Source organism: Arabidopsis lyrata, assembly GCF_000004255.2.
Source record: "Arabidopsis lyrata subsp. lyrata unplaced genomic scaffold ARALYscaffold_1, whole genome shotgun sequence".
NCBI classification, from domain to species: domain Eukaryota; kingdom Viridiplantae; phylum Streptophyta; class Magnoliopsida; order Brassicales; family Brassicaceae; genus Arabidopsis; species Arabidopsis lyrata.
This window is the reverse complement of record NW_003302555.1, coordinates 27,954,356-27,972,606: the sequence shown is the minus strand read 5'-3', so window position 1 is coordinate 27,972,606 and position 18,251 is coordinate 27,954,356. Positions and strand designations below refer to the sequence as shown.

General features: G+C 34.5%; 2 protein-coding genes and 1 pseudogene across 5 annotated transcripts; 2 read left to right on the top strand and 1 right to left on the bottom strand.

Moving 5' to 3' along the window:
- Positions 1 to 4,662: 4,662 nt before the first annotated feature.
- On the bottom strand, positions 4,663 to 6,716 carry LOC9330442 (lysophospholipase-like protein 1). The gene is given in 9 exon segments (XM_021010418.1): positions 4,663 to 4,842; positions 4,844 to 4,916; positions 5,015 to 5,114; positions 5,193 to 5,278; positions 5,359 to 5,491; positions 5,688 to 5,786; positions 5,906 to 5,945; positions 6,034 to 6,070; positions 6,279 to 6,716. Coding segments are annotated over 9 exon segments (774 nt in total). The 5' UTR covers positions 6,449 to 6,716; the 3' UTR covers positions 4,663 to 4,806.
- Positions 6,717 to 9,190: 2,474 nt separating this feature from the next.
- LOC9330441 lies at positions 9,191 to 11,570 on the top strand (annotated as a pseudogene).
- A 1,354-nt stretch (positions 11,571 to 12,924) lies between these two features.
- On the top strand, positions 12,925 to 18,176 carry LOC9327762. 4 transcript variants are annotated; one of them, XM_021012330.1, is made up of 13 exons: positions 12,925 to 15,324; positions 15,401 to 15,529; positions 15,616 to 15,726; positions 15,930 to 15,976; positions 16,060 to 16,199; positions 16,290 to 16,393; positions 16,502 to 16,684; positions 16,765 to 16,971; positions 17,059 to 17,206; positions 17,298 to 17,428; positions 17,512 to 17,601; positions 17,695 to 17,775; positions 17,869 to 18,176. In XM_021012330.1, exons 1-13 carry the CDS (start codon positions 13,393 to 13,395, stop codon positions 17,950 to 17,952), a joined length of 3,387 nt encoding a protein of 1,128 aa, XP_020867989.1. In that variant the 5' UTR covers positions 12,925 to 13,392; the 3' UTR covers positions 17,953 to 18,176. The 4 variants fall into 4 exon arrangements, with proteins under 4 accessions (XP_020867989.1, XP_020867990.1, XP_020867988.1 ...); XM_021012331.1 differs by having other exon boundaries at positions 15,927 to 15,976; positions 17,743 to 17,775; XM_021012329.1 differs by having other exon boundaries at positions 15,927 to 15,976.
- The last annotated feature ends 75 nt before the right edge of the window (positions 18,177 to 18,251 follow it).

The following is an 18,251-nucleotide window of genomic DNA, read 5'->3' as shown; positions in this document are numbered from 1 at the left end:
CTCCAGTTACCAATTTTTATCGCAACTACATGTGGGCTTTTTCTTTAAGAGCTATTATAAGACGCTCCTTCGTATAAGGTACCATTTTTAAAAACGATAACATCTTTTAATATATCAATCAAAGTCGATTTATCAAACTTCCAGCACTATGTACATAACCCACGTAGGATAAAGTAATTGTGATGCAACAACTGGTCTTTTTGTAATTACCAAACCAACAAAGGTTATTCTTAGTTACTCCATTAGAACTCAAAGAAAACAAACTATTTTCTTTGTGTAAGCAAAATACGATGACGCCCTAACATCCATTATTTGTCTGCATTAATGAAGATCGACCATGTAACAATGCCTCAATGAAACGTTCATACAGCATACCCTATGAGGGAAGTAGTTAAGCGGAGTATCTTAATATGAGGGAGAGTGACATCAAACGCAGAAGAGATAAAAATAGAGGCAGAGAGGTTTTTTAGAGAGTTCCTACAGTTGATACCGAATGATTTTGAGGGAATAACAGTGGCAGAGCTCCGGGATCTCCTACCATACCGTTGCACCACGTCTGATAAAGAGATGCTTACCTGTTCTGTTTCGGCAGAGGAGATAAAGAAGGTTCTGTTCTTGATGCCAAACGACAAATCCCCGGGTCCGGATGGTTTTACTTCAGAATTTTATAAGGGAGCTTGGGACATAATAGGTGATGAGTTCACTTTGGCAGTCCAATCTTTCTTTCAAAAAGGTTTCTTACCTAAGGGCATAAATTCTACGATTCTAGCTCTCATCCCCAAACGCAAGGAGGCGAAAGAGATGAAAGACTATAGACCCATCTCATGTTGCAATGTTCTATATAAAGTCATCTCAAAAATAATTGCAAACAGGCTCAAATTGGTGCTTCCCAAATTCATTGCGGGAAACCAATCCGCTTTCGTAAAGGATCGGCTCTTAATCGAGAATGTGTTGTTGGCGACGGAATTAGTAAAGGACTACCATAAAGATTCAATCTCAAGCCGTTGTGCTCTCAAGATAGATATTTCTAAGGCTTTTGATTCGGTCCAATGGAGTTTCCTCACAAATGTTCTCTTAGCCATGAACTTTCCTCCGGAATTCATTCATTGGGTTACTCTTTGTGTCACTACAGCTTCATTCTCGGTACAAGTAAATGGTGAATTGGTTGGTTATTTCCAAAGTGCGAGAGGGTTAAGACAAGGCTGTTCTTTGTCTCCATACTTATTTGTCATTAGTATGGAAGTCCTCTCAAAAATGCTGGATAAAGCTGCTGGTGCCAAAAAGTTTGGTTTCCACCCGAAGTGTAAGTCTCTGGGGTTAACTCACTTGAGTTTTGCGGATGATCTAATGATTCTCTCTGATGGTAAGGTTCGGTCTATCGAAGGAATCGTTAAGGTGCTAGACGATTTTGCTAAAATATCCGGTTTAAAGATTAGCATGGAGAAGTCGACAATATATTTGGCAGGCATCCAAGGGCCAATATACCAAGAGATAGAGCAAAACTTCCCGTTTGAGATCGGACAGCTCCCAGTTCGGTACTTGGGACTACCATTGGTTACAAAGCGGTTTAGCTCCTCAGATTACCTCCCTTTACTCGAGCAAATTCGCAAGAAAATTGATTCGTGGACGTCACGTTTTCTCTCCTTTGCGGGAAGATTAAATCTAATAAGTTCAGTTCTTTGGAGTATTTGCAACTTCTGGCTTGCTGCATTCAGGCTACCGCGAGAATGTATCAGAGAAATTGATAAAATGTGTTCAGCTTTTCTTTGGTCTGGTATAGAGCTGAGCTCAAAGAAGGCGAAAGTCTCTTGGGATGATGTTTGCAAACCGAAAGAAGAGGGCGGACTGGGACTGCGTTCACTTCGAGAAGCGAATGAGGTATGCTGTTTGAAATTGATTTGGAGAATTCTTTCCCGCAGCAGTTCGCTATGGGTAAAATGGACCGAACAGAACCTACTAAGGAATCAATCTCTATGGTCTTTGAAGAGTAACTCTGTTTTGGGGTCATGGATATGGAAAAAGTTGCTAAAGTATAGAGATGTGGCAAAAACATTTTGTAAGATGGAAGTAAGAAATGGACAAGCCACCTCTTTTTGGTATGACGACTGGTCGGGACTAGGACGAATCTTGGAGGTCACAGGGGAGAGAGGCGTAATAGACCTTGGAATAAGCCGCAGCCTATCAGTCGCCGATGCATGGTCTGCACATAGACGAAGACGTCACCGCACAGCCGCATTGAATCAAATAGAAAATGCCTTAGAGAATGCAAAGGTGAATCGAACAAGTGAATCAGATATAGTGTTATGGAGAGGAAAAAATGACACATTCAAGGATCTGTTCTCAACAAAAGAAACGTGGAATCATGTCAGGAAAAGATCACTTGAAGTAGCATGGCACAAAGGAATTTGGTTCCCTCATGCTACTCCGAAATTCTCTTTCTGCGTTTGGTTAGCAGTTCTGAACAGATTATCAACGGGTGATAAAATTGAAAAGTGGAACATATGGGCTCCGGTGACTTGCGTGTTCTGTGATCAGCGGGAAACTAGAGACCATCTGTTCTTCACTTGTACCTATAGCTCAGCGATTTGGTCTGCTCTAGCAACGAATGTCTTCAAAGTAAGGTACACCACGGATTGGAACACTCTCATTACCTACATCTCGGGTCTTCAACAAAACAGGGCTGAGAGCTTCTTGGCTCGATACATCCTACAAGCATCAGTTTATACAATATGGCGAGAGCGAAATGGAAGACGACATGGTGAATCTCCAAACCCGCCTACACGACTAATCAAATGGATCGACAAGCAAATGCGGAATGCTCTTTCATCTATCAAACTGGCGGGTGATCGACGCTACGACAAGGGACTGCAATTGTGGTTCGAAGCAAGAATTTAAACTCTTTGGCCTTTAGATTTCGATATTTCTAAACTCAATCAAACGTTGCACTAGTTGTAAAAACGATATTTTTTCTTTGAATATAATTTAACATTACATTCAAAAAAAAAAAAATCCTTTTGCCAACTCATCGAAAACCAAGGAGAGGGAAGTAGTTGAGCGGAAGGGGAAGAAGCTGCATGTGCCATCTTAATTAATGAGCTCTTTTGATCTCTCAATGAACTAAAACGTTATTTGAAGTTTCTATGTTCCATCATCAGTTTTAGATTACTATTTATACATAAACCACTAATTTTAGAATTTAGAAACTTTTCTATTCTTCTTTTTACTGAAAAATAGAAACTGTGGACTAAAAGTTTCTTGAATTATCATTAACTTATTTTTCTTTGTGTTTTAGTTCTATTTTTCCCCATCTTTTAATAGGATTTTTCCTTTCATTTAAACTAAAACTATGATTAACATATTTTCAGGGTTTCTATAAAATATCTTTGAATGATTAACATATATGGATGATTTAACATTTAATTGTTTTGGGAATTTAACATATATTCTCAGGATCATATAAACATATATAATTTGGTGAGATAATCTCGCAATGAGACTCAAATTAACCGGAGCTTTGGAGTGGCTATTCATCAAAACCAAACCGTTATCCAAGGGAAAACAGAAACACACTAATAAAATTACCATTTTTAAAAATATAAATTTTATGGGATTGAGCTTAAGATTACATAATTATAATTACATAGATTCCATATTTTTTAAGGTTATATTTATTTTATTTCCATATATTTTGTTTTCTTTTTTCTTTTATTAATAATATTTTCATATAAAAAGTTTTTTAAAAAAAGTTAATTAATGTGGTCAATAAAAATGTTAACCGACGAAGTGGCTATTCACGATGGGTAGTTACATAGATTCCATATTTTAAAGGTTATATTTATTTTATTTCCTTATATTTTGTTTTCTCTTTCTTTTATTAATACTATTTTAATATAGAAAGTTTCAAAAAATGTTAATTAACGTGGTCTATAAAAATGTTAACTGATGAAGTGGCTAACCACAATTGGTCGTTTAAAATCCTAGGTGGACGGCCTCAGGAGCTTATAGCCTCGACTTTTATATAGTATAGATGTTGAGTTTGGTGTTTCTAGAAGCTGAACAAACGCAAGCAACAATATGCACACGGCTAGAAGGATCAAAATTAAAGGTCAAGATGTTCATTGGTCACATTATCAAATTGGTGTACTAAATAATTAACGTTCCATATTTGTCTTCCTAAATTACTCTTATGTTTGAAAAACTAAATGCTTTATTTATACCTTTTTTTTTGTTTTTGCTATCTTAAAAATGGTTACCACGACTTAATAACACCAACTGAAAAAGTGAAGAATAAGGAAAAACAATAAAATTATTTGCAAAAAAAAAAAGAAGATTAATCTGCAACCATATACCTAATTAATTTCTTCCTAAGTCTACTTTCCTTTTGATAATATCTTTCTGATTCTAATATGCTAGCTAGTTCGAATTATATTAATTAACATGGTAAATGGGTCAATTAGTTTGTATAGAGAAAGGAAATATATTAAAAACTAAACTGTATATACGTAATATATATCATCTAATCACATATTTCATTACCAAATATTGGTTTATCAATTTATATCTATGCTTAATTCCAATATTAGTCATTTTCACTTATAAAAAGAACGTAACATAATTAATTCCTATAAACAAAAGGTTGCCACAACTTGATAGTACCAACTTGAAAAGATCAAGAAGAAAAAACAAACTACGTATATACCATAACGTCTGAAAAACCAATAACTTAGTAGTCACGCTAATTTTATTTCATGACAAATAAAACAAACGACGATAGTAAATCACTAGTCACTAGATAGAGGAACGTCTTTATGGTAGACATTGTTTTGGGTGCACATCATCACGCGAGCGGGAGCTTCTCTTCCAACCAGCTTTTGACCATTTCGCTGCGATTGATCTCATGAGCAGTCGGTCCAAACCTAAGTCACATTGTCATATATAACCCAATAAACTTATTAGACACAAAATGTTCAAACCAAAAATGGTATATAGAGCAAAATAACTGATGTTTATATACCTTGCTAATGGTAGGAACCTGACCTCTCCAAATCCAGCATTTATAAGGGACGCAGCAGCTTCTTCTCCACAGCTACATGAGTGAGGAACTACAGGATCGTCTGCCACACATATTATCATAAAGATTTAGCATTGCCTCTGATCATTATCTAAAGAGGAAAATAAATACATGGATTTACCTATTCCATGCGTAAGAAAGATTGACTGCAATGCAGCACGAGATTTAGCAACAAGTGTATAAAATTCTATGCTGTTTTTTACGGACCTGCAAGGTTGAGGAATTAGTACTCTTTCATCATTCAATGAGATGTGAAATTAGTTTTAAGAAATTATTTGAGTATATACCATGCCTTAGCAAGCCACCCGCTGATTGCAACAACAACTCGAGGATTTATAGGATAATGGTTAAGAGCACAACTTGTTGCAAAGTGGAGAGCTACTGCTGCACCCATGCCAAAACCACCCACTCCTTTTATGACTATATATAAAACAAATTTTAGTGATTTGAGTATTAATAGATATATGTGAAGTATATTTATATATATATATATATATATATATATATATATATATATATATATATATATATATATATATATATATATAGAAGATTGTTAAGGCCATTTTTTTATTTTTGTTAAAGTCCCTAATAATTATGGGTCTACATTAATTACCATTTTCTGGTTCTTCCAAGGAAAGTTTATTAACAAGTTCAGCTGTGGGATATAAAGCCTCTCGAACATATTGGTTGATTTTATATCCGGGTTTGTTCCCTGATTCATCAAAGAGGAATGTACCACCAGTTTAGCTGTTTACATATCCTAATAATATATAATTTGGTGACATCAAATAATGTTTACAAGAAAACTGAGTATAAGCTAATTTATCTCACATGAATCTGGGAACACGAGAGATGGACATATCCATTTGACCTGTATGTAAAATAATTATTCACGTTGTTAACAAAATTAATAGCTATTAGTGGGTTTTAACAGAAAATGTTCATGGATATATACTTACGTTTTTACGATTCAATTTTTTCACAAACTGAACTGAACTGCAAAAAGAATATAAACATAATATAAGAAAGCAACGAAAATACAAATAAAAAATAAAAGCTAATTAAGAAGCGAAGATAAAGTTTCATTAATTTACAAAACACAAAATATTCCGTTCATGTGAGACGAATTTTTTTTTTGCATAATTAACTTGGACTAGAAGAAATGAAAGATATGTAACAAAACAAAACAAAATATAAACGTTACTCAGTGAAATGCTCATCCTTATCATGCAGCCATACTATAGTGACCCTATGCTCTCCTTTAGGTTGCACAACAGAATCAAGTACATCTCCTCTGTTTCTACTACCTGCAAAGATTTTACCATAAAACAGCGTCATTAACCAAACAAAATTGTTTGAGAGTAGTAGCCCCATAACTTAATAAAAACTACAAAAAGAGAAGAAAAATATAATAAGAGATATCTTTTATATATTCATCCGAAAATTTCAGAGTTGCACACTACATTGATGGGATATGGAAGAGAAAGAAAAGGAGATCAATGTGCAAAAAACACACCAAAGAGTGATGTGAATATCTGAGAAAACATAACCTCACAATATATAACAACTAGAAAAGAAGAAGAAGCAATAAACTAACATAACATGGAAAATCAAGAAGGAAACAAGACATATACCAGAAGCCGCCATCTTTTGATGAGAAGAACTTGACTAGTTCTTTTTTTTTATACTCAGCAGATTTTTGTTCTATATTTTGAGAAGAGTTTCGGAAAACCAGTGATGGTGAAAATATGCGAGGGACAATGTGTATTTATACACCCAAAAAAGCAAACACATGATGTGAGAGAGAATTTCTCTATTTCACTAAATCAAAATGTCAAATATATTGGTTGGTCACTAATTAATATCAATATGTGCAACCACACCTAGGTTTTACTGTTTTCTTTCTAATTTCTAATTCTATATGAAATGATAAAAAGGAAATTGAACTTATGATATACTGCAGCTGGAAACCAATAATATATTTCATATTATTTGTTTTGTTTTAGTTTAATTAATTGCTAAACAACTATACATATTTGGAAAATGACAATATCTATAAATCTCATAACTAGTAGAGATTTTAGTATTTTACACGTAGACTAATGTTGGATTAAAAACAAATAATATAATTCATTTTCTAAATTACTATTTTGTAGGGCATGCATCTACACAATGAATGTTTACTTAATAGTTTTACTTTATTTGGTATACACATTTTGACAAACTTATAATAGCTATATATATATTCCGTAATTATTATAGATTTACATTGAGGAAATCAAAAAGAAAAAAAAAACTATGAGTACGCCCACAAGATATTTTATGTGGGATGAGTAGTTTCAAATGACTAAAAGTGAAATAAAAAGTATAACTAAGGTAGTAAGGTACTTAGGAAAACTTAGTCGCTTCAAATTTCTAATTGGGGCATTAGTGTGGTCCAAACTCAAAGAATACATACACATAAAGCAACTTACTAACAACTATGAATCCCATAACTAATATAGAGTTAAATTAAGGAAACCACAAAGAGAAAGCATCTTGACTATGAATACAACTTCAAATATTTATAGGAAATAAGTAATTTCAAATGCGACTAAGTGTGAGTCACGAGTGTGTTCCAAACAAAAAGAAATTTCCATCCTCATTGTGGAACACGTAATAAACTTTAATATTTCTATTTTTATTTTTTAAGTCACTCAACTATATATAACTTCAAATCTCTAGACGTGAGATGTCGAAGCTACCTTAAAACCTGATTATCAATTTGGTTAGTACTTGGTATTCTTCCTAATTCTACTTTTATTTTGATAATATAATGAGTCGTTTCAAATTTGTAAGCAAGTCATGAGTGTGGTCCAAACTCGAGACACATACACGTTGGCAAATTAACAAGTACTTAATCAATTAGTATAGAGTTAAATTAATATAACCACAAAGAATGAGAATCTTGACTATGAGTAAAATTTCAAATATTCATGGGAAATGAGTAAATTCCGATGATTAAAGTAAGTCATGACTTTAATATTTCCTACTTTCTTACGTGTCTTTTGAAGTTATTATTCCATTACAGAAATTTTACAAGATTTCACTAAAATTATGCAAATCACATTAGCCACTCATTCACTCTTACAATGCCTCTCATACAAGAATGCTTTTTTTTTTGTTTTTGTTAAAGGGCTATTTGATATTGTGGGAAGAATGTTGATGAAGAGCTTGTATACATATCTTCTCCACCTTTTTATTTCCTTCACTCTCTAGTTATTGCTTCATGTATATATGTTAGTTCGATCCATTTGATCTAAATTAAAACTGAAAACCAAACCATATAAAATCGGAATTGCATCAAATTAACTGAACTGAAATCGAAACCGATTTCAAAGTCGTTTTATTTGTAGTTTTTGATGTTAAACATCAGCATGATGCCTTTTGTTTGGTCGATTTGTAACCTCATGAGTGAGACTACAAATACTCCTACTAATATATTTTTAAACATTTGAAACTAATTAATACTCCAACCGTTTTAAAAAATAAATCATTACTATTTAATTAAATAAAATCCAACAAATTATAAATATACTGCGTAACAAAATTTATTGCAAAATATCAAATAATTTTAAATTTGCATAGAAATGAGAAACTTAAAAAAAAAAACATAAACAGTTAGAAGGTCGAGATTGATTAGGGATGAGAAATGAAAATTTCTGATTACTCTGCATCTACATATACATTTTTACAGGGGATTTTTGCAAAAAGTCTTTTGGATCCGGGTTTTATCCGGGATTAACTATATTCGGATCTTGGATAAGGATTTTTAGGAATGTTGTAATAAAAACAAACGAATATTTTGACTATAACTACTCTAACAATTCGGTTTAATGATATTCCCTAAATTATTTGCCACATTAATCGGCAACAATCCTTATAATATCTAATTGTTACGAATATTTGCACAATCTAAACTAATTACTCATTTACTCTATATATATATCCGAGATTATTGGTATTTCCTTATCTATAATTCATATAATCTAAAAAATATATATTTGATCTCAACTAATATCTTCTGACTCAACTAATTATTACTATCAAATTCTTAATCAATGGCATATTTCTTGCATCTATAATAAATCCGGGATTTTATTCTATATATGCTATTGTTACAGAGATATTATACTTCTTGTGCAAGATTTCCGTCACTAATTAACACATATGGAAATCTACATCTTAAACCACTATAAATAGAGTTATCATCTACGTCTTCTACGGTTATATCAGATCCCAAAACAACTTAAAATTTCATTTTTTTAGTTATAAAATATCAGATCCGCACGTATGTGCTGGTGATAGGTCACCGTGTTCTTCACGGCGTTCTGGAGAATGTTTTAGTTACTCCAGCTTCAGGAAACGCGTTAATCGACGGCGCGTTCATCGGCGTCACGTCGGATCAAACCGGAAGCCACCGTGTCTTCTCCCTAAGCAAACTCGAGTAATGTTTTTTTCCCTTTCATACACATCCTGTTGTTAAATTTCACATAATTTGTTGAATAATTACTTGACGCTTAGGTTTTAAATGTTTTTTTTTCTTGGCAGAGACTTAAGGTTTATGTGTGTCTTCCAGGTTAAATTATGGTGGATAACTCAGAATGGGTACTAATGGGAAAGTGATTCCTTGCGAGACTCAGTTTCTAATCGTAGAGGCAAACCAAGGATCTGATTTATGAGGAGGAGATCAATCTTCTTCGTACGTTGTATTCTTGCCTATACTTGAAGGAGATTTTAGAGCTGTTCTTCAAGGGAACGAGGCTAATGAGCTAGAGATTTGTCTTGAAAGCTGTAAATATATATAATCCACTAATTAGTTTAAAATTTTTGTTAGATTATCTCTGAGATTTATGGTTTGTATGGTCAAGGTGAGCCAACTGTTGACCAATTCGAGGGGAGTCATTTGGTTTTTGTGGCTGTTGGCTCCGACCCTTTTGATGTCATTACCAAAGCTGTCAAGTATGTGACGTTTCTTAACTCAAACTTATTATTGATTTTGTTCTTTATATCCCAAGTGTTAAGAATCTTTGTCCCAGGGCTGTTGAACAACATCTTCAGACATTTTCACACCGAGAGAGAAAGAAAGTAAGGAAACTCTGAGAACGTTTTATGTGATCTTTGATTATATATACATACAAAAAATGAACTCTGAAATTTCCGTGTTTTGGTTTTGTACAGATGCCAGATATTTTGAAGCTTTTCTAGCTATCAATCCTTTTTCCTCATGACAACATAATTATCTCTCTTTTTTTGAAACAATATAAATGGTAATGATTACGTTTTTGTTTATGTTTATATGAACTTTCATGTTTTATTATTCGTAACTATACTAAATATTTGATGTCTTGTGCAGATGATTTGGTTATGATTTGGGTTTCAGGAAAGGTCAAGAGTAATGTTAAGTTTGTAGATTTGGTTGAGAAACACAGCGAAGAACTCGCGTCTCTAGAGACTTGGGACAATGGCAAGCCTTACCAACAATCCAAGACCGTAGAGATTCCAATGTTTGCAAGATTGTTCCGTTACTATGCTGGTATCATAAAACGAACTTAAATCTTGAGAATTCTGGTGAAATTTTCTTGCTTTTGTGTTAATTTCTGTGAATGAATATTCTTGGTTTTGCTTTGATGTGTAGGATGGGCGGATAAGATTCATGGACTAACAGTTCCAGCTGATGGAAACTATCATGTTCAAACATTGCATGAACCCATAGGTGTAGCTGGACAGATCATTCCTGGGAATTTTCCGCTTTTGATGTTTGCTTGGAAAGTTGGTCCTACTCTTGCTTGTGGTAACACCACTGTCCTTAAAACCGCTGAGCAAACACCTCTCACGGCTTTCTATGCTGGCAAGCTTTTACTTGAAGTAAGATACATGCGATAAATTATCTTATTTTCTTCTCTAGGAAAAGAAAACTTTTATGAGTAACAATGTTTCTTGTGAAATTTATGATAGGCTGGTCTTCCTCCTGGTGTTCTGAATATAGTTTCTGGATTCGGTGCAACAGAAGGGATGCCCTCGCGAGTCACATGGATGTAGACAAGGTAGAGATATTTGTTTACTTGGTTTTAACTTCTTTAAGAAACTATATTATCTTACATTGTTCTTTTTTGATTCAGCTTGCTTTTACAGGATCGACTGATACAGTCAAAGTTATACTTGGATTGGCTGCCAACAGCAATCTTAAGCCGGTAACTCTGGAACTTGGAGGGAAATCACCATTCATCGTATTCGAAGATGCTGATATTGATAAGGCCGTATTGCACACTTTGCCCTCTTCTTCAACCATGTATTGTCAATAGTAGAATATATACCTTGAGCTAAGCTGACTCATTTTCTTAGCTGGTTCTGGAGATAGTGTTGAGTAATGTTTTTGTAGGGACAATCTTGCTGCGCGGGGTCTCGGACATTTGTTCATGAGAAAGTGTATGATGAGTTTGTTGAGAAATCAAAGGCACGGGCATTGAAACGTATTTACAACATTTTTATGATAGTTTGTAATTAAGTCTCTTAAATAAAGTATTGATGAGCTATGATAGTTTTTTTTTTCATATTTTGAACATTAACAAATTTTCTAATTTGATTAAGCTAATGTTGATTAGTGAGTGTTACCAATCGAAGTTGCATTTGTGCTACGTTGGTTGCTGGAACGACGATGATTCGAGACAATTAGATCTTATAAGTGATGGTAAAGCTAAGTTGGTTTTTGTAAGTGATATTAGAGAGAGAATGGACGAGATTCTGCAAGTCATCGGGATATAAACCAATCTCATCAAGTAAAACATGGTAGTGAGCTGGTCTTGAAGTTCCCTAAGTCATTATCGAGAGAAACATTATGTAGAGTTGAGTGTAATAAAAATGTGAGGAGTGAAGCTTTCTGAAAAATAAATTCAGTTTTTTTTTGTCTAAACTTATTGTTATTCCTGCATTAGCACACATAATTTATAAGATTTTTAAACTTTATACTACGGGTGAAATCCTAGAATTGACGGGTTTGGTTCGATAATAATACGAGACAATATACTATGGGTGAAATCCTAAAATTAACAATAAGAATATAATTGTACAATCTTAAACACTAAACAAAACAAAAAATATTAACAAAACAAATACAACTTAAAATTTAATATTTGTTTAAACGCATCTTGATTCTTTTATAAGAAGTTTACACATTATAAATATTTAAACTTTATACTATGGGTGAAATCTTAGAATTGACGGCATTGGATCGATATTAATACATGATGATATACTACGGGTGAAATCCTAGAATTAACAATCAAAATACAATTATACAATCTGAAACACTAAACAAAATAAACAATATTAACAAAACAAATACAACTTAAAATTTCAAAATTTTAGTTATAAAATATCGTTTGTGGTGTATTATACATTTAAATTAAACAAAACAATAGCATATATTTATAGATCATCCTAAAAAAAAAAATTTGTTTAAGAAAAATATAGGCCCGCGGTAAATATATACATTTAAATTAATAAAAAAATTCATATATGTCAAATAAAATATTTAAATTAATAATTCAAAAAACATCAAATAATATTTAGGCCCGCGGTGTACCGCGGGTTAACATCTAGTTTAAATTAAAAACATATACAGTTTCTAATTAGGGTGAATTAGCGCCGAAAAAAAAATGGGAAAGGAAATTAGGGATATCTGTCCCCTACAACGTCCAAAAAAACATTAAAAAAAGTTTTGGTTAAAAAACGTTAATTATGTATTATCTTTTTGTTGATAAATTATTATTTATTATCTTAAGGTTTCAAAGCTACTATTCACCAAAAAAAAAAAAAAAGGTTTCAAAGCTACTTGATTTGTCGAACCTCTGTGGTCTCTGATAATTTCAAGTCCGAATTTTGTTCATCCCCATCATGAATACCATTCTATATTCAAGTCTAAAGCCAAATTCGAAGATTCACACAAATTCTGGGTTTTATTTTGTTGATTTATTCCTGATTTTCACAGCAAAATCGAAGCTGTTGAGTGTACTCTGGATATTGCACACAACGTGTTCGACGAAATTCCCCAATGCTAAAAATTGGATTTTTTTTTAATAAATCAAAGCCTTGTGTCACGTGGCTCTCACGTTATAAAAGACTTGAGTCACGTGGCTCTCACGTTATAAGCTTCTTCTTCGATACAATTCTGTTATTTTCGTTACTTTTTTTTTTCCCGCTTCACAAATTTCTCTCTGAAACAAGATAAACCCTCGAGAGACGCAAGAAACCTTCAAGAATCTTGAGAATCGTTTACAATGGAGTTTTCTTCTATCAAGGAGGGAAAACTCTACAAAGATGCTAAAGATCACATCACTAAAGGAAACTACATCAAGGCATTGAAGATACTTGAAGATTTGACTCGAATCCATAAGGGAGATCAAAACGCATGGCTTATTCGTCACAAACAAGGTCAAGTATTCTTACAACTATCGCTGGAAACAGAGAACTCTGATATGGAATTCACATACTTGTTAGGTTCTGTTGGATGTTACTCTGAAGATGATAGGTTATCATCATTTTGCGCAAAATCACTCCACATTTTGGCTAAAAAGCTTGGATCTTTGATGTATTACAAGAGGTGTTTGGCGAAAGCAAAACTAGCTTTAACTGTTACTTTCCAGGATATCACGGATTCTGCTATTCGGCAAAAACGATTGAATGAAACAAATAAGGCGATGTTGAAAGTAATCGAAGATGCAGAGTCCAAGATTGCTTCTCCCGAGACTCTAGTTGCTTCTACTATGAGAAAAATCTTTGAACCAAAAGTTTTGGAGTCAGAGAAAAGTTCAGAACCACGTGAGGATGTTGTTAAAAGAATGAGGTCGTTTTGGGCGGGATTGGATGTTAAGGTCAAAAGGGAGTTTATGAAAGTAAGCATTCCAAAGCTTAAAAGTCATGTCGAGAGAGTATGGTACAAAGATGGACGAGATGTTTTGGAGCAAATTCTTGCTTCTGCAAGGAAAGACATGATATGGAGATTCTGGATGTGTTGTTCGAAGAAGTTCTCTAGTTCTGAAGAATGTAAGAATCACCTTGAAGAAGTACATGCTGCAGATCTTAAACTTTTTACGAAAAAAGATAGGGTCCAGAGAATAGGGAAGGACTGGGCTCGTAAGATATCAGTTGGAAGTTGGGAACCAGTGGATGCAGTAGCTGCCGTTGAAATGATCAAGAATCAGCTCGAAGATGTGAAAGTGTTTGCATCTAAATGTAAGAATGGATGGTCCAGAGAATGGCCTTTAGCTGCGGATGAAGAGCGCGGTAAGTTACTCAAGGAAATCAAATTGCTCCTTGTGTCGCTTTGTGACCATAAAACGCTATCATGTAGTGTTCGAGACTGGGTGATGCATTTTCCGGTGAAGCATCTTGAAAAACTTGAAGTCTCTGCACAGAGTCTTGTCGATTCTCGACTAGTGGAAACACCTCAGAGTATCTGTTTTTTGGAATGTCATGAACTCAATCAGATTCTAGACTTTCTAAATAACATAAAGTGTGAAAGGAATGATGGTACAGATCTGGTTTGCAGAGCAGTGGACGGTTTCTTGGATCGTACACGGGTTAAAGAAAAGATTGACTTTGACCCTCAATTTTCATATCTGCTTCTGGATAGAAGACTGCTGAAAAGTAATAACGCTCCATGTGATGATAAAGGGACAATCAACGTTTTTGATCCCATTGTCCACTACGCCAAGGCACATGCTCAGGGAGATGATATCATATCTTGGTTAACTGACAACAATTCAGTAGATAAGACCTTTCCCAAACCTGTCAGGGAATACAATCTTGATATATGGGTAGCTGTTCTCAGAGCTGTTCAGTTCACATGTAGGAATCTGGAAACCAAATATGAAAATAGAGTGTTGCTCTTAGGTTATGGCGCAGCTCTTACTATAATCGAGAGCGTATGTATGAGAGAAGATGAAAGGAGAAGGAATCTGCAGGAAGATCAATGGATCAGATATGCATGTCTTCTGTGCGATAGGTGTGAAGAGATAGTCCCTGAAAATTCCCTCGCTGCAAGAATATACTTGTGTGCAGTACGAGATGTTTTCGAAGGAGCATTGCTTCCAACATTTTATGTCCCTGATTTAGAAGACTGCTTAAATCTTATACGTGAGCAGAAAAGTCTTAGTGACGATAAAGTGTTGGAGTCCATAGGCCTTCTGATATTAGTGGTCACCCACAAGGTTCATTCATGACTGTTATATTCATCATTAACAACATACTCATCCCATCTTAATAAATTATCTACATGACCTGCAGGTTCTTCTAATCGATTCAAAGATTTTGCTGATTGATAATTCAAGGATTAGTTTGCTAAACAACCTCGCCAGGCTTTCTGTATTTGACAACCGCACTTATATTCTTCAACTGATGAAACCTTTCTTGCTGGTTGGTTATATACAGACAGCTTCCATTTTCCTTCTGATTTGGCCTTTTATTGTTTCTTATATATTTTCATGTCTCTTCTCATCTAGAATGAAATTACGAATATGGAACACAAAGCCAAGGCAGATGCAGTAGCAGCAGATCTTGCACTCGAGGAGGAGAAGTCACAGTCAAAGAAGAAGAATGATAAAACAAACAAGGTATTTCAAGTTTTAAACTACTAGTAATATTCTGTGAACAAGTCAATGACGTTTTACTATCTTATAGCGATAACATATCTTCCATTTAGACTTCGTTTCCTTACTTTTAGGATTCCAGTTCTCTGCTTTGTTTATACCTGTAACGTCATTCATTATTCTCCATAAATTGCTTGTATGAATGAGTGGTCTTCATGGTGCAGCAGAGAGTTTCAACGAGCAAGTCTAGTCCCCTTGATCAGACTGTTGAACAGTAAGTACCTTAAGAGTCATTTTCTTATGTTAATAAATTGTTTTCGGGTTTTTTCTGAGTAAAACGAGTTCTTACATGTACAGTAAACCTCCTGTCAACCTTGAACTAAAAACGGTGCAAGAAGATTCTATGGAACCAGAAAATGCTCTTGCAAGTGAGAGTGGTCCATTGGAAATTTCATCCAAAACTCAAAATCAAGAGGAAGCTACTAAAGATGACCCAGGTTGTTTAAAAGCTTCTCAATTGACTAATAATTTGAATCATCTTGTTTTGAAATGCCTAATTCTTATATCTTTCATTCGCCATTTTCAAGATATGCTAAACATGCCTGGAGAAGATTCGCTGTCAGCACATTTGGAGTCAACGCTTGGAGGAGCTGCAGTCAGATACAATTCAGCTCTTGACATGACGCTGAAGGTAAAGCAGTTACCAACCAAAACTTTCATCTTCTGATTTCAACTCATACCATATCTATTCACTTCCTTATTCCTTTTGATAAGTTTACAAAACCATGTGGTACTGCAGGCTCTCTTGAACATTAAAGTTCTCAAAGAAGATCTGAAGAACAATATGCAAAAATTTCAACAAGTTCCTTCTGCACTGCAAAATTTATTTACTGCTCTTGTGTCAGAGGTCATAAAAAATGAGGGAGTCTACAGTTGCCTCTTGAGCGACTTACTTACTTCTCTAGAAGAAGTTATTTCCGAGGTTTGTCATTTGTGTGGAGAGATATGCATCTAAGCATTGTATTATTGTCAGTAAGGTTTTCTATTTTTAACTCTTTGCAGTCGAGTGATGCTGCTAAGGTAGTTGTAGCCATCCTTGAGTTTTGGTGTTGCTGGAAAAATCCAGAAGGAGAAAGCTTGGTAACTCGCCTTTTTACGTTGGCGGAAAATGAAAGAATGAGTTGTAGAAAATGCAGATGGATTACAAATTATCCAGAGCAAAGTTCTTATGCCATTGTTGTGGCTGCAGATTCAATCAGAAAACTTAAGGTATGTTTCATTGATTTCTCTCTTTATCTTTCCTTGAGAAACTGGTACCTCCTCTTATAAAGCTGTCTTGTGCTTAAATATATACAGTGTGCTTTTGAGAGTATAAAGTTTGTGGACATACTTAAGGTGATCCGCATGGAATGTCAAAAGTCATGTGACATTCAAACAAGAGGCTGTGGAGAGTCAAACTTTGTTCATCACTTTATAAGTAGATGCCCGCCTGTCTTCACAATCGGTAAGTTTTGACCACCATGATTGTGATCTTATGTACACATTTCATTAATAATGCTTATAATAAAACTTTGTTTATGGGTTTGCAACATTAGTGTTGGAATGGGAGAAGAGTGAAACTGAGAAAGAAATATCTGAAACAACAAAGGCTTTGGACTGGGAGATAGATATCAGCAGGCTATACGTAGGCTTAGAACCAAACACTAACTACCGACTTGTGTCAATGGTAAAATCTGAAACAGGGTCACAAATGTTTGTCCTATTGTTCTTCTGTATCCATCCGTTACAGTGTGAACCTATGTTATGCAGGTTGGTTGTGGTGAAGAAGAAGAACACATTTGTTTGGCTTATGAAAACAACCGGTGGGTCAATCTCGGTCGAGAGTCTTTAGCAGGAGAGGTAAGACGAAACAGTTTCCCTTTGTCTTCCTCGAGTTGAACTGTGAATTAGGATAGGCCAGACATGATTGACACATGTGTGGTGATGCTATAGGATGTCGGTAGCTTGAAGAGTGTGGTCTGTTTCTTTGGAGAAATGCAGGTCAATCTCAGACGAGAGTCTTTAGCAGGAGAGGTAAAACGAAACAATTTCCCTTTGTCTTCCTTGAGTTGAATTGTGAATTAAGATAAGCCAGACATGACTGACACATGTGTGGTGATGCTATAGGATGTTGGTAACTGGAAGAGTGTGGTCAGTTTCTTTGGAGAAAGGAAGGTTCGACCAGAGATTCTGTTTTATGAAGCTGTTTGATCGATGGCCTAACAAGTGTATCAATATAAAGAAACCCAGCATTGATGTATAAAACAGTGGCATGTTCCAATTCTAAAGAAGTTGTGCTCTTTGTTCTATATTATGTTTTGTCTTGGAAACTAAATTTGTTCATAGACAGAGAGTCCTTATCATATACATAAATGGTTCAGCTACCAAAAGTAACTTTTTAATCTGTACTTTACTATTGTTATGAGTTCTCCAAGATCCAAGTGTACCTCGCAATTCACTATCGTTAAGTTGCCAAAGATGATCATTGAAATCATGGACTGGTAAAAAAA

Excerpts from the sequence above, each read along its gene's own strand:
- LOC9327762 (XM_021012329.1), top strand. The coding sequence starts at position 13,393 with ATGGAGTTTTCTTCTATCAAGGAGGGAAAACTCTACAAAGATGCTAAA. Across the intron at positions 16,200-16,289 it reads AGCTACTAAAGATGACCCAG|ATATGCTAAACATGCCTGGA; the intron begins GTTGTTTAAAAG and ends GCCATTTTCAAG. Across the intron at positions 16,394-16,501 it reads CTCTTGACATGACGCTGAAG|GCTCTCTTGAACATTAAAGT; the intron begins GTAAAGCAGTTA and ends GTGGTACTGCAG.